We start from the raw sequence: 16,295 nt of genomic DNA, 5'->3' as shown, positions 1-16,295 counted from the left end.
AGTTATATCGTAACAACAGCAAGGAACTGGTTTGAGGGTAAAAAATTCTCCGCATTACTGATTTAATGCAGTATATTCGAGTGGAAAAAAGTTGCTTTTCATACAGCAGATGCGGGCTTGAAAGCAGATTAGATTAGCGGCGAGCCTCATTATGTTCTTCTAAATGAGTAGGCAGCATAAAACCGATACCACAAGCCAATCGTCTAAAGAAGTGCCGATATAGCAGTGCCTGGGACATGTGGGATTCACAAAATTCGAAGTCGGATCAGATTTGATCGCTATTCTATGAGGTACTGCAATTCCAAGCCACAGAAAACGGTACTATACTGCCCTAAATTTCAAAAAGGTTTTCAAAGTCAAAGGAACCGAATTCTCACGAAATGGCATGCAGTTTTGATCGGTCATCAAAGTGTTTCCTCTCAACTAGTATCCCAGTGATCAGGATTCCTTTGGTGTAGACGTATTTGCCCAACATATGGGATCTACCTGATACCTTAGGGGACGAGGACAGTCACTCCGTCATTCTGAAAAGCGGTCGTGAATAACAATCAATAGAAGCCTTCCGCAGGATGACTGGTGAATCAACGAACATCTGATAACGTTCTCTAATGGTGAAACAGCAGTTGACTCGTACAAACTTTTAAGTGCTTACGACCAGGCAAATAAGGCCATAGTTCTCTAAATGTGTACATATTATACACAGCGGTTCGCACATTACTATCGAAAGAGGTCCTACGCATTCGCGATATAATGGTATTTTCGAACACTGTGTTAACGGACTTCTATCAAACTAGAAGCAACCTTAATGCACGAGCACTCAACTTGGCGACGAAAAACATTTACTCTGATACTTGGAAAGCAACAAACTACCAAATAGTATTATTGTTTTCCCCTACCAATAGCGAACCGCTGTGATCAGTAGTCATTCTTGTCCTGGATAACTTTTCAATTGTAAAAACCCTTCTTAAAAAGTAAAATTTCATAAAAAAAACCCAAGCCTGTTATACGGTCCCCCGCGTACATAGACAAAGAGAGGTGATAAAGACACGAAAGATGTTGCGTTTATTTGACAGAGTTTTAATGGAAGTGTGATGTCTATGATCGCTAATAACAAAGGAAGTGAAGAGTTTTTTTATGGGTCAGTTAAATATACTCAGTGCGATGAGGAAGAACTAACTGGCAGTATTATGGACCAGAAGCGCTGCAACAAAGAATGACAGTTGCACAAAACACCCATATTCCATGGGCTCGTGTGTTGTGAGCCAGTCCGTTCACATCCTTCCGTTTGCTCATCCGCATCTGTTTAGTCTCCCTTTGGAGATAGCGCCCACCCTCTCGACTACCCAGTGCGCCGGTCCATTTTTCCGACTTGGTGTCATCCGCGATTAGATTTCGCCAACTGACAGAGGCTACACCGCTGTAATTCTCTAGTGAACGACTCGCGATTTGAACAGTGAATGTGTCATTTAGGAGTGCATCTTCAAACAGCCTCCAGATTCTTTCCTCAGAGATTCCATCAAGCTGGGACCATTCAATGATAACGCCATCCCATGGCGAAATGTTTTCGAGCGGATTTACATTACATTGAGGTAAGTTCAACTGCGCTTTTGCGGCTGGCCTTTTCAGATCAGGTAGTTTCAGTATACAATGTCCAAGCGCGTCCTCAAGTGTAACTAGACGGTCCGTGAAACGTACTTTCTCGGGAAGCAAAAATTCTTTTATTAGTTTCAAAGAGTCATCTTCTGGTTTACTGGCCTGACGAAGTGCACTACCCAGTTTGTGTCCCAAATTGGCTGATGAGCGGCGAGAATGGACACTGTTTGCCTGGCGAAACACACGAGCTGGTACACCCAGCGGTTGATGAATCTGTTGGCGTATCACCTCAGGCCCGATATGACTAATGTTCCCATTGCGTGCAAACCGCCTGTTCCTGTGGCAAATCGGACGTCTCCGCTGTGTGATTTGCTCAGTCTTCCAATCGGTGATTCCGTGAGAGTTGTTATCTTCAGTTTTGTTCCAAAGGGTAGCAAATATGAATAAGAGGATGAAATATCGAAATAGTAGTTTGCCAGTTTATCGATGTTCTGACAGAAACAACTGGTAAAATTTAGTTTACAAATATAGTCTTGAAAAAAAACAGCGGACGCTTTTGTTGCACTTGAAGTTCTCAGCTGAAAATGAGGTAGAGATTCCAGACTTTTGCCTAGTGCAGCTCATTCAAATAAAGCTGATTGTGAGTACTAAAAAAACCAAAAGGTCGCGATCAATAGACTGTGAGCTGCATTATTCTCAGAATTAAAACTGCTGCCCCCTTCATGAGTTTGATTGAAAATTTTCAGTGGAATAAAGCCCCATTAATGTACGGCAGTGAAGCATCGCTGTCAACATTGAGGTCATTATCACTGATGATGATGATGATGATGATGATGATAACGGTCATGATGATACTTCATTAGCCTTGGACATAGAAACCTCTGAACGCGATGCACACTATTCATTCGTTTGCTTTAGATTTTAACCTGAATTTGTCCATAAACACAGAAATTTATAAGCGGCGCATGAAATTTTGGCGCATTTTTATTGTTGCCAAGAATGTAGTAGTTGGTGATTTGCAAATAACGATTTTTGTGTTTCTTTCTTTACCTCTTCGAAGATCAGAATTGACCTCCATTGCACTAGCATGTACCATTCATTAACCATATTGGCCTCTGTAACTACAAAAGTGGTTAATCGGCTCCCCCTTTAGTAAACCCGGCCATAGGCAAAGCTAATTAGCGGGTTGACACCGTGAGTAATCATCGAAACTCCTCTCCATCCACATGTAAATAACTCGAGATGATTTGCTTTTTTGGTTTTGTCCATCAAGGGAAAGCCACAAAAATGTTTTTCCGTTTTTTTGTGGTTCCGAATATACCGATCTTTCACGGTATTAAAGAAGCAGAGCAGTACAACTTTAGACTGACTTGTTTCAAATACTAGAGCTGAAACTGAATACTAGTTGTGTATCACCACGTCACGTGCACTGCATAAACAGAAAAGTTTAGAATCTGTTGTACCATCGTCAAGAGCAACCTTCCATCCTGACAAGGTCACTCATAATGATAGAAAATTTGAGCAACACAATTCTGCTCAGAATTTTCGTTTGTTCCTTTATTATCTACTTCATTAATTATTGAAAGTGTTTCCAGCCTACTGACTGGTACTTGGCTGTTTTTTCATAACAACGCGGAAAATCTACACTCAAATTAAGCGACTTATCAAACAACGTTTTAATCTAGGATCCCAATCGGTGTTCACGTTTTGTGGATGTTACGCACACAACAGACTATGGAAAAAAAATTCAAGCAATCTGTGTCTATCGTCCGGAAGTTAGGAGTCACTTACAGGGCTGAAGTAATATTGCAATGGTATTTCACGCTTTAGACAGAAACAATTTGTTAGGTGGCGTGGAGTGTTCACAAAGGAGATTGACGAAACCCGGCAAAATACTCCTAGGTCTGCGCACTGACCTGGATCGATATTCCTTATACCATTCCCTGCACAATTTACATCATCTTCAGTTTAACAACTCATCACAAGATGATACAGCAACATGTTGTGGAGCAAAATGAAACCTTCAGCATTTTCACTGGTAAAAGCTCTCATTTTCCGCGGCACTTTACCACAAAGCTGGCCTTGAATCTTATGGACCCGCATGACTAAATAAGCTCATAAACTGCATGAGTATTCAGACATACAGATCAGGTTCCGTTGCAGGGATTATATGCAACTTATAGCAGGCCATTATTGTTAAAAAATAAAAGGCAAACGTCGAAGGTGAAAATGCAATAGAGTGGTTGTTCTGGATGCAAATGTAGTCCAAGAAACGAGGTGACGTTTGAAGTGGCAAATGTTCAAAACACTCAGATCCCAATAATTAAACTCAGCAACCAGTTCAGATGAGGATGATTCGGGTTCACTTTGGGAGTTTCACAGAGTTGGTGACAACACCCGATACCATTGATGGAAAAGTCTGAATTTACGATATGTCAGTTTTCTGTCTTTTGGTGGAATGCTTTTCAAACACCAAAGTGCAGTTGTGCAGCAGAATGTGGAGGCGTACATCATTTTGTGTTTCGGAGATCGATTAGACAAAATTTCACCTGCTTTGGCATGTGGCAAGCATTGTACTCCCCAATTAAACATTTTCCGGCGAGATGAAACGGCACAAGGCTTCAAGAGAAAATTTGTTGTAGATATACAGAAACCAATGTAGACAATGCAGACCAGCTTTATTTTTTACATTACTGATTTTGAGTCTCCTGATTAGTTCATAGGCAGCTCAGATATTATTTTAAGAGAGCATAATCCAATCATCCTGAATAGGCGGCTCATTTTAATGGAAGCAAACTGGGTCGAATCCGACGCAGAAAGCTTTTTTGGTCGATCCAGATTCTGGTCTCCCTTCTAAGGGTGGCCTCTCACCTCGACAACACTATATATATATATATATATATATATATATATATTCATAGATGTAAGTTTCGGGTCTAATCGTTCTTGTAGCCTATCTGATGAGACGTAACCTGGTTTGGCATTGGCACAGTTCTGGCAGGTATTTTCACTTATGGAACTAAATCTTAGTTGATTACTTTCAACAGTCAAATAAGTAGAACCACTTAGTTTAGGTGCGTTAGTCAGTGGTGAATATGCACAAGTGGGTGAATAAAAATGTAAGCGCATGGGTTCCCTGAATTTAGTCCAATACACGTACATAGGAGGCTGGACTCAGTAGACACGCATTGTATCTCTGCGTTTTTTGCCTTTAAGTATTTCCTAGTTGTCTTTGGATATTCCGCTAGCGGCCCCCACCCATACTGACTAGGAAAACACTCAAATTGGGGTTGGATATGGATGTCTGCAATACTGATGTACTGCTTTGATTAGCGATAATTCAACGTTGAGCGTTGCCCACAGTCTGGTTGGTTAATTAACCGGACAAAAGTAAATAGAAGCTTGTAATCCAGAGGCATTCCTTCCTATTCTACGGAATCTCAGCAGTTTCACTGGTTTTCTACACCATTCACAGCATGTGCAGAAACAATTAGTGTTTTTATGTGGTGCACGCTCCGCCCCAGCAACCTTACGAATATAGTGTATGCAAGTCTATGCAATAGCAAGTCAGTCACATAAACGTTCTCAGTCTTTTAGTAGACTGACTTCAAACTCAGCGTGAAATTATTATTTCGAAAATATGTTCTTCTACAGGACTAGATGCTAACAATGCTACCGGAGGCAATTCAGCAAAGACCATAAGGGATTTGACCAGTAGGAAACAACATTGACAGAAAAAAGAGCACATTTGTGTGTGGGTCCTAGTAAAGTTTCAACACTCACAACTCATTGGAAGAAAGGCTATGTCTGTTTCTTAACTAGAAAGATCAAGTTATGCAAAGCTAACGGCAGGCTGCCGGAAATATACACATGTACCTGCCATGCAAAGATAGAGATTATTTTGTTTCATGAGCCATCGGTTAGCTCGCTGACGACGATGCCGAAGAAGTAGACAAATTCGCCATCCTAAGCATGGACACCTTGAATCTCGCATGAACCGCAGCTTTGCCACACCCTCCGACAAACTTGCAGCCATAACCTGTTGAGCTGATCCAAAAATTAAAAGTGTGGTCTTACTTTTGAAGTGGAATAAATTATGAGCTTTAAAACGATTTTTGACAGTTTCAGTTTGGTTGTCCAACACAAATGCGAGCAAAATAATATTCTGATGATTGCTTGGGTACAATTGAAGCAGTTCGTTTGTTTCGTCTTACCCATTTCAGACATTCAAAAAAACTAAACCAAATTCTTTTGAGGTTAGAAAAGAAAGACCAAGGTTTGAGCTGCGCTATAGACTAATTATTAGTCATAATTAGTAATAATTCGATTTCACCCGTAATTATTGAACCACTAATGAGAATTACTTTTCTGAATCAGAATGTTCCAAGTGAAACTGGCATTAATATATTGCATTTGTTCCACATTTTTGAATGTTAGATGAGCTATTTTCAAGCTATAAATCCGTAATAAATTCAGCCTGTTTTTAGCGGCTATTGATCAGAGTGATAGCAGCCAGCTGAATACTTTTATGTCTCAGAAGCACGCGAATCTCGCTGGAAAAGCTTTAGGGACTGCTAACAGATTTATCACAGACCATCGATTGTCAAAGCGAATCAGACCATCTGGATTGGTTTTTCTCAAAGATGTGATTGTTTGTATTTCAAGCTTTGTGTCAGGCAATAAACAAATCATTTAAATACTTCAATGGATACAGTCCTCTGTCGTTAAACTACTTTTCAAATGGTATAAGAATCCCCATCTTTTGTTCAGCACGCAGTTAAAAGGCACTAAATTTGTTACAGTATGTAATAAAATCAACTTATCACTTATGCTACAGGGAGCTGACTAGAGAACTGGTGATAATTTTGTGCTCAGAATGTCTTTTTCAAATTCGGTCAGAATCGAGATTTAGAATCTCTTACTTATCCCAAATGATGTTTGAGTTCAGTCCAACTGAACCAGATGTGAGGTGCTTCTTAGTTTTTGAGCTAATGTAACTGTCCACCAAATCCTCTGTATAACATTGCGCACACCAAGGTTCACCATCCTATTGAGAATCGACGCAAAATTTAAGTTTGGTCAATATGCAAGTTGTAACTGTACAATGATAGAATTCTTTAGGCGGATATGTTTCAGTCAATCCCCAACAAACACTTTGCTTGGTGGTATGAAGTGAAATGCTGCCAGAACCCTACCAAGTGACTTGAACTGCGTAATTAAATAGAACTTTCATCTTCGTTCTGCTGTTGCACCCTTACGTTGCCTACCTGCCATGCCACTCGAAGGAAGCTCGAGGGCTGGGATACTGCCAGGTTGCCCAAGCCTAGACAGGGGAAGTCGAGAGGCAGAAGTTGGGTTTGAATCAGGGACTTTCCGGTCAGTGAATTCACGCTCTAACCACATGAGCCATCTCGCCCCGAACTTTCATCTTGGTCAAGTGTAATTTATTGATTATTGCGCAGCCACTTGTAGCAAACTGATGATAAAGTGCTGATAAAGCGAAAGATCTTAGGTTAAATTGCCATGGGGATTCGTGGGTTGCATACTGCCGATAACCCGCAAAATGATGATGCAGCCAAATGGTGTTTTAAAACTTTTCACTATGGTTTGATCTAACTTGCTGGAGGTAAGCTCAGCTGAGTAAGCCAAGGTACGTATTTGGACAGTTATACCTTGTCCATAAACCTGTAAGTACATTCCATGGTAAGTGATAAAAGAATGGCCCTAAGGGATGTTCTTAAGGTGGGCGTGTTAGGAGCACCTCAAGTTATTAACTCTGATAACGATATGAACTATTTTTCTTTGCTATTCGGAAACTCCTTTCTCTCACAAGGTGCCAAATCAATGAAGACTTCAATTATCAATTTTTGGTTGTCATGCCTTCGCCCAAATGACTTTTCCTATTGTTAAAGAGTTCGAACATTTTCTCACCACTTGAGGATCTAAAACCATTCACAACTGTGTGGCGTCATACAGTCACGGTGAGCTAGTGGTTCAACATCCCACACGAACAGATCATGAGCATCAATGCAGTGCTTATTTCGTCATTGCCTCTTTCCTTTGTGCTTCGGAATCCAATCACAAACCGTTCGCAAATTTTTCACGTCTGTTGATTTTTACTATTTTGGGGAAACATGCTCGTTCATAAGAAGACTTTTGAAGACTTTTGGACAATTGAAGCTATCCACTTTGAGAAAGCACGCTTTGTAAAACACTCTTACTAGTAGTACTGATAAAGTTTCTGAAGACAAAATACGGCCTCTAAATGTATTTGTTCAAGGTTCTGACGGTCATCTTAGGGGTTAAGTCTGTACTGATAGTTGTACTAGGAAACTGATGAGTGAATTTCAGATGATATTCTCTCAACTCCTGGAGCAGGTGTAACACTCCATTGCTTACTCCGACTGTCCGGGCCCTGCATATGAGAAAGGATGAAAGGATGATATTTCACAACCCACAGTGTGCTTAAACCTCCTAAGAACTCACCACGCTCTGTGGTACATTTGAGGTATTTAAAACGTACTGCCTGTGGCAAACTGTTCCCCTGGTGAAAAGTAACAAACACCAAAACAATAAATCCCCTGTGTTATCCGGTATTTCTTTAGTGTCATTTCGGCAGAGTGAGGATTCAGATATCTATTTCCAAGCATCTCAGCCGTTTGCCGCCCAATCCCTGGTCTTTATCATCCAATCAATTTAAATGCGTCCAACAGTAAGACAGAAGTAACTAGACCGTAATATTATTCCCGGCGTATTACGCTCCACCTCAATAGATCTCCCGCCGAAAAAACTGCATTTTGCGCTCAATTCAAAAAGATAGTACAAACTCCCAGTGAGAGCACCATACCCCTTTTTCTGTATACTACCTTGTCAGGTGATTGCGCGGAGACAATTAATCCGCAAGCTGGGTTTGATAGATGAAGGCCGTCTGATAAACGCCAATCCGGTTCACAATCAAAAGTTTTGGAAAATGTAAAAAGCACCTATAAACTATACCGATTGCAGTAACCAATTTTTTCTGTTCACATATTTTATCCCGCAACCAAAAGGATTGATCGAGCTTCCGAAACACCAGTACTGACTTAGAAGCGTTTGGTGTCAGATGGTGTTAGCACACCGTGGACTCAACTGACCGCTAATATAGCCGTAACTCCCATGTCCATGGAACAGTTTACACAAGCCCATCAGTTCCTCTGCAGTAGGCAAATGCATAGTTGAACTGTTTGTTGCAAAACGTCGTTCTTGATGAGAGTCGCAACCAAACAGGACAATCTTGCCACTGAGTATCTTCCTGTTTGGTATGGTAACGCCAATGTCAGGTTGCACATCCTAACATCCATCTTAACATTTACTGGAAGGTTTAGGAAGTCGGAAACTTGCAATTCGACTTAAATGGTATTAGCAAAGTGTTTGCCTCAAAGAGTGTCAATGGTGCACGCGTTTTCCTAGCTTGTTTACCCAGCAGATCAAAATGTGCGAACATAAACAAAACACACTACTCATTAGGTTGCCGAACAATCTTCGATTGGCCACGACCGGTTTCTCATTTCTTGGAGCTCGTCAGATAAGCCCAGTCTCCAAGTTTTTTCAGTCATACACTCTACATGAAGCCGAACTGGATTCTTCTGTCAATACAAATTTGTGTGCCAATGAGGGTATTTGTCGAAACTTGTGAAAGCATGAGCTAGGGTGCCATACTATTGTTTTCTGCCTAAAAATTAAGCGAATGGGCTGCCGTGTGTTTCCACCTTGGATAAAGTAACAAATCTTTCCTGATAGAGAAAAAACGTTGTGTTTTATGTACCGTAATCGTTCCTGCAACTACACCTGGCAACATTTTGATAACAGTTGGACGATTATCAGTACTTCTTGAGCTTACCATGGACTGTAAGCGGTTTGTCACTTTCCCCTACACAAATCCATATATGGCCTACCTATAATGGCCTAACCAAAAATGTTTTTGGTGGATTCACCTATCGCTGCTTATTGTTTTAAGCTCCAAGATCTGATAACGAAGTGGTAGCAAGTAAAAGGGAAAAAAAGTCTAAGCAGGCAAAGTATACGTGTATACGGAGTTTTCAAGGGTGATTAAAATAAGCGTATACGAGTGCAACACCCTCTGGTATACTTCGTTGTGTTGATTACACTACTTTTTGTTAAGTTCTGTAGGCTGATATATCACAGTCGTCATAAGGTCGGTGAATAGTCGTCTCGCTAAATGTTCACGTAAGTGATGATGAAGTAGTGTAGAGATGAATAAAAAACAATTAAATGAAAGGGCTATCAAGTACTCTCCATTACTTACTCTTGTTTTCGATGCACTCTCCCTTGAGTCCTCTCGGACCAATCGGTCCCGGTGGGCCCTGGGGTCCACGAATTCCCTGTGGTCCAGCCGGACCTTGAGGACCTTGAGCACTTCGTATTGGGAGTCGTATGCGACTTTCTGTAAGGTGTAGCTCTGAGAGGTCAACGTCCCTTTCTTGTTCGATTTGTTTGGTGCATTCGAGCTGAAGCTGACAGTTACTCATTACTGGGCTTCGTGGAACTGTGAGGCCATCATACTGGGGAATAGCCTCCGAGGCAGTCTGATGAGGTGCCGAAGAGAACAGAGTGGGATAGGATTGGTATGGCTGGGAAGATTTGTTTACAACAGATGACACAGTTGCAAGTTTCGTCGTATTCAACCAGAGTGCCAGGAGAAGAAATAATGGTCTCCAGTCCATTCTCGGTGTGCTGCTTGCTAACTGACCGAATTAAAGCTTTGAAAGAGCCGAATATTTGCACTGAAAGCAATTGTTTGAAAACAAAGCAACATACCTGGACTTATTTTCTCAAGATATCCGTAGGGGGCACGTGTGTTGTGCGTTGCTCAGCTGGAACGCTCAGCCGAAAATTTAGCCAATATGTGATTGGTCAGCTGAGCTCCGAAAAGTAGCTTACTCTCCATTGGCTGGGGACATGGTGAAGCTGACACTACACCACTTGCAACGTACTTGTCAAAATGGGAAAAGTAGGATTTAAAAAAATAATAAAGTAAGTAATGAGTACCTTCGACAACGCAGTCACCACTTAACAAGCTAGTGTTGATCACTTTTTTCCAGAATTCAATGGCTAAGTTTGTCGGCCAACAACGAGGCTAAAATTAGTTTCGACTGCTCCGTATATTTGCGAGATAATTTGGCTTTTCGAAAGTGCATTTGCGACCAAAATCAATTGGGGTTCTTTCGCTGTTCAGTACGGTACTCAGAATGATCGTAGGGTTATCGAAAATGGGGTACAAAATAAAGTCGTGGGAATGCCTTATTGGAGCAAATTCACGGGAATTGCGCACAATCGCTTCGACATTGGACGCATCATCTCCTGGGGAATAGTCCTAGAAGCTGGTACAAAAAAGCGAATAATATGGCGAAAGTTGCCGTAATAACCACAATTTGATCACCGCTTTCTATATGCAGCTTGACGCCAAAGAACATATTAACGAGCTACGATCAATGGAGCCATAAGTTTTGCATCGCCATAAACTTGTTCACTGGTGGCTTCACGGGCCTCTAGTAATTTTGCGCTGGATTGTACAGACAAAAGAAAATCTATAACTCATGCTCTCCGAAAGCGCCATGTTCTGTGGAGAATAAAAATGAATTGAAAAAGATTCCTGATCCTTGCGTACGTTTACGGGATGACATCCCATATTGGGTACCTGAGACCAACATCAAAGTTTGCTTGGGAAACCACAGAAAAATTATAGAAGTATATCTGTTTTGCTCGTCTTCATATTTGGATCCACCAAGTCCCCATGCAATTCAAGGATTTTGAACCAACCATTACAGGTTTTCCATTAATTTTAAGACAAAGTGTTGGGCCTACTATTTGTTGATAAATCTAATCACAGTTTGGAATCTTCCTTTTCTTATTATCCTAGTGGCCCACAAGTAGACTACTTCAGTCTCGGTACGAAGTGATTTATTTATTAGCATTTATATGCGTGACTATGGATTTATATTATAGCGTGACTGGTTGAATGTTATTTTGGATGGTACAGACGACTGGTATCCTAGTCGGACTTGCCGGCCAACGACGATTGAGCTACTTGGCCTCTGCAGGCCGTTGAACAGCCACTGACGCTCTACGTGCAGTTGAACATAATGCTGCCTCAAAGCGCTTGACGATCATGTAGCCCCGAGGCAACAAGACATGTTGGCGGACATGCAGAGCTCTGGTGCAAGCTATCACCCAACCTTAGTACGATGGCACAACAACGTAGACGGATTATAGTTCCTGATTATTAAGGTAACAGATTCGTTCACTAGTTTCTTTAAGTTTCAGCTTATTAAAAAACCTTTCCCACTAGAGAGGCACGCGAGAGTTTATAGCAGTTGTACACTGGCGCAACATCAAGGTGATGAACATCAAGGTTATGAATAGTCTGAGGGTATTCGCCCAACCCTGAGATTAATGACGCTATCATCCAAAGGATGACAACTGCGGACGGATAACTAATAGAAAAGAATGTATGAAACACCTCGATTCCCGCTTTTTACTTTTAGAAGACAAACCGGCGATTGCACTTGAAACCTCTACCCTAGTGAGGCATTTGGGTGGGCACTTTAAGACTTTTTAGCTATTTGTGACAATGTTGTTTTAAGGTGTGAATTTCATCCATTTGCTTCAAATGTTTTAACCGGCCGAACTGGTTTCGCATCAGAATGCATTTAGCTCTAACGAAGTTTGTTCTCCGCAGGAGTTTGGTGCTCAGAATTCTGACTGCCTTTATACCCCCTTTTCCCCGGGGTCAAACTCTTCCCTTTCTTGAAGTCCCCTATTTTCTGCACCCACGCCATGTATTCAGTAATCACCCACAACCTCTCACGAACTTTTGATCCTGAACATGTCGAACCTATTCTGATAAACTTTCCACGCGCGCTTTTTGGCGTATTTCTTTATAACTTGCTGTGTGCGCACGTTTGTCGGCAATTCAACGCGAGTTGCCGTTTTTGCCGAGCTTTATTTGGACACGCACCAATTCGTTCAACAGTTAGACGGGAATCCCCATAATTTAATGTTTGTGTCCCTTTCATATACACATTTTGTACGTGTAGTACCGAATTTTGTTGGTAAACCTCTTGGCTTGTGATTTCGCCCGTCACTCATTTGGGCTTCCCGGAATACGTCACGTATAATAAGGTCTTCTTGATTATGCAGTTGAGGTCAGTCAACATCACAAGAGTGTCGTTTGTATGGATTTCCAGTTTCCTCCTGAACGGCAGTGCAAACAGTACAGCAGACCGAAGTATTAGTTTGAAGTTATACCCACCCAGGACTGTTATGACAGGAATTTTTGACGATGCTTTTGGGATGGACCGAAATATACTTTTCATCCAGACTAGCCGATCCATTTATAAAACACGGTCAAAGCCACACGCCATGGTTACAGAGGGACTGTGCCATTTCTGTATGCAACGTTAACTGAGGCATCTAGCCCACGCTGTATGGATGTAGATTCCAGGAAACTTTAGTGGCTCACTGATGGGCTCAAATACTAACTTTGTGCACAAATATACATTAATCCATTTTATTTGAATGCGCCAGAAGTGTAAATTAATTTTGTTTAAATGAAAGACTGTAGTCAACTTTGGGTACACATTCCTAATTTGGAGACAAGGACTTTTGTTCATCATATAAAACACTCAAAACTGCACGAGAAACTGTTGCAAAAGACCTCACTATTTCTGCTTCTGAACAAGCCCCCCATTACAATTAACTTCACGTTTGGTAGGATGAAGCAGCAATATTCCCATCTTGATCGGTCAATATAGAAGGATTGTAAGAAATGAAACACCTAAGGATATTTATCGTCTTCTGAAAACTAAACCCTTTAGATGAAAACAATTGCTTCCTCCATACAGGACATTGGCAAGCAACTACTCCTCGGGAAGACTCAGACTAATGGTTTGCTTTATGAAGTGTGAAATCACGAAATTAGGAAAACTGTGGCTCAGTAGAAGAGCAGAATACTCGCGGTGCTTGATGATAAAAACAAATACTCTAATAAGCAGACTAAAAACGATTACTTTGGCTTTAATAGAAACAGTGCACTCTCCTGCATACTTGCCGGCGAGAGCGCGATGGAATTTTCGTGAAGAAATCAGATGCGTAAATCCAAAGCCATCAACGACCAGCGAACGAGATACTTATTACAGTCGCGATGAAACTGCTGTGCAGCGAATCGGTCGTGGTATCCACCAAAAGCTCCGTACGTTATTGAAAAGAACGATTACAGTAGGTCCATCTGGAAGCTCTTACCTGAGGGTGTGCAAGATACGGACAGAACTAATAGGACTTTTGAACAAGGAAGGGGTTACTGCCTTGGTTCCAAGACCGAGTGAATTTATTAGATTCTCCTAAAGTAGATTTCACCAAGACAAGGCACTGAACACTATGGGAATAAAACACATACGATTTTGAATGTCTCAATGTTCTTCAAAAGTAAGCACCTGGTTTTCCCCACTTAAAAATCAACAAAGATGATTTTTTTTATTTCCGAGCTCCGTCATATTAATTGGATCCCGAATCAGCTTACTGAACGATGATGAGTATTAATATAATAATTCACAAAACCTTCTGCAACCTTGTAAGTAGTATCCTTTATGAAAATATACTGCGATACCTCGAATATCGTGCCAACTAAAACATGAGGCGGACTGTGAGCAACCCTTTCAGTTCTAGAATATCATAAACGAGAGATTCAGCTGAGTCTCTCGTAAAAACCAAATTGATTTGCAAATGAGTGTATTTCTCGAATTTACAAAACCCTTTCAAAAAGAGGTACTCCTCATTAACGGATACTTTGTTTCTCCGGACGACTACTGTTCATCGTTTTTTTATCGTTCCTTCCGCGCCCTGATTGTGATGTCATCATTGTCATGCCCAGGAATCCACAGTGGGAATGAAACTGCTCTTCTTTTTTTCAAGTGAGCACATATCCCTCAAAATGCATTTGTTCGAATTAAGCTTACCAGACAACCTGAATCAGACTAATTGAGACAGATAAATTAGTCTGACCATGAAAGGCTCCGAAATACCGACAACTCATGCTTGCAAAATCAACCAGTTGAACCAAGCGTTCAGAATGAAACTTTGAGTAAAATGGATATACAGCCATTCACAAGGTCACGCCAAGATGGATTTTGACAGCTATATTACACGCACTAGTTATTCTGCAGCTGAGTGTAATTCTCTAGAGAACTGGCGCATCCCACACAATTAAAATTCAATGGACCGGTTAATTTAAATCTAAAAGCCGCAAGCAATTATGTTCTAAGACAAATCAAACCGTTTCTGCGTACAACGATTAGGTTCCAGTTGTCTCTCTCAATACGTTACTGTCTAAACTCACATCTTCCCAGTGGTCTTGAAGCTGTTGAAATCGGAGATGAGCTCCATATGTTAGTATGAGTATGAGTACGATCCTTTCAAATAAGTACTATAAGGCAGATAACACAGGGGGATTATTTGATACGCGGGGAAAACAAAGAGAAGTGACATGAATGAGGGTACGTGTTCCTACTATTGTCCTAGCACAGTTGAAGTTGAAACAGGCACTTTTCAGGTCATAAGGCCAAATATATACCTAAAAATACGCAACCGAATTGTTACGGAGAGCTACTTTTTTTACTCACAACATACTTGCTTCGGAAGCCATTTGAATACCAGTGAATAGGCAAAATGTTTCACCTGAGTATATGTCGGTTCTTGGTGGGAAAAAATTAAACTGTCGACAGAAGGGTTACATGTTTGGTGATTAGTCTCACGAGGGACTAAAGAGCTCATATGGCTCAGTTCCCTGGTTTCAGACTGCAAAAAAATGAATCCCAAGTTCAGAAGATGGGCAACACCTAAATGAAGTTCGGCATTTCCCAAATCTGTAGATTATCTCATGCGAGAGGAAGAGAGAACGCTTTTCCTGTTCAATTCATTTTAGGCGTGTCAGCAGGATAGGGGGTAGATGCTGCTTCCGGTTAACTTATCTGATGGATGACTCTCGGGCCCTGATCTTGAATAGCTACGGATAATGGGGGTATATCCAGCTGTTGTAAGTTGCAGCGGATGTTCCCTTGGTCCAAACCTAAATGCTTTCTTAATTCCCTCGCTCTGCTGATACACAGCGGTTTCTGATTTTGGTCAGAAGTTGTCATCGGGTACCTCAGAGACAAGAATACACAGCCTTAACCGCAACAACCTGGTATGGAAGAACATAAAGTGAAGTGCGTTTGAAATAAGCAGTCAAGAGCTAGCAACCGTTTTACCCGACCATTTATCCAACAATAAAAACTTCGGTGGCTATGTTGGACGTGAGATGTGTATTATCCCTATACATAGAAAGTATCGCTCCTTGGTCTTTCGAAGAGACAGGTGAGGTTTTTCCCTCTTAAAGTAAAACTTCTTACAAGAAAGGTTATAGTGCCATCCCCGTGCTCGACTTCAGTCATTGCAGTATACCTCTAAAAAATGTGGCGACGTGTTCCGTAGAAATGGGGGGCGACGTTTCCGTAGAAATGGTAATGCATTTTCATTTCCCGCCAAACCCCGCTGCCTTGCGGTTAGGCTTTTGAGCCAAAGGCTTTGGTTGGGGACCCTAATCGTCCTCCTGTCTAGGTGTGGGCGCCCTGGCAGTATCCCAGCCCTCGTACAACCATGACCTACAC

General features: G+C 41.4%; 1 protein-coding gene across 1 annotated transcript in view; it reads right to left on the bottom strand.

Moving 5' to 3' along the window:
• Positions 1-1,185: 1,185 nt before the first annotated feature.
• Positions 1,186-16,295, bottom strand: part of T265_13387 (hypothetical protein) — a gene marked incomplete at both ends in the record, with an annotated part of 25,588 nt that continues 10,478 nt past the window's right edge. The window contains 3 exons of the mRNA XM_009168656.1: positions 1,186-1,866; positions 6,861-6,916; positions 9,899-10,337. Coding sequence (XP_009166920.1) covers positions 1,186-1,866; positions 6,861-6,916; positions 9,899-10,337 — 1,176 coding nt within the window. The remainder of the gene's footprint in view (positions 1,867-6,860; positions 6,917-9,898; positions 10,338-16,295) is intronic.

Source organism: Opisthorchis viverrini (assembly GCF_000715545.1).
Source record: "Opisthorchis viverrini unplaced genomic scaffold opera_v5_62, whole genome shotgun sequence".
In the NCBI taxonomy this organism is placed as follows: domain Eukaryota; kingdom Metazoa; phylum Platyhelminthes; class Trematoda; order Opisthorchiida; family Opisthorchiidae; genus Opisthorchis; species Opisthorchis viverrini.
The sequence above is the reverse complement of the archived record's forward strand: the minus strand, read 5'-3'. Positions and strand labels throughout refer to the sequence as shown.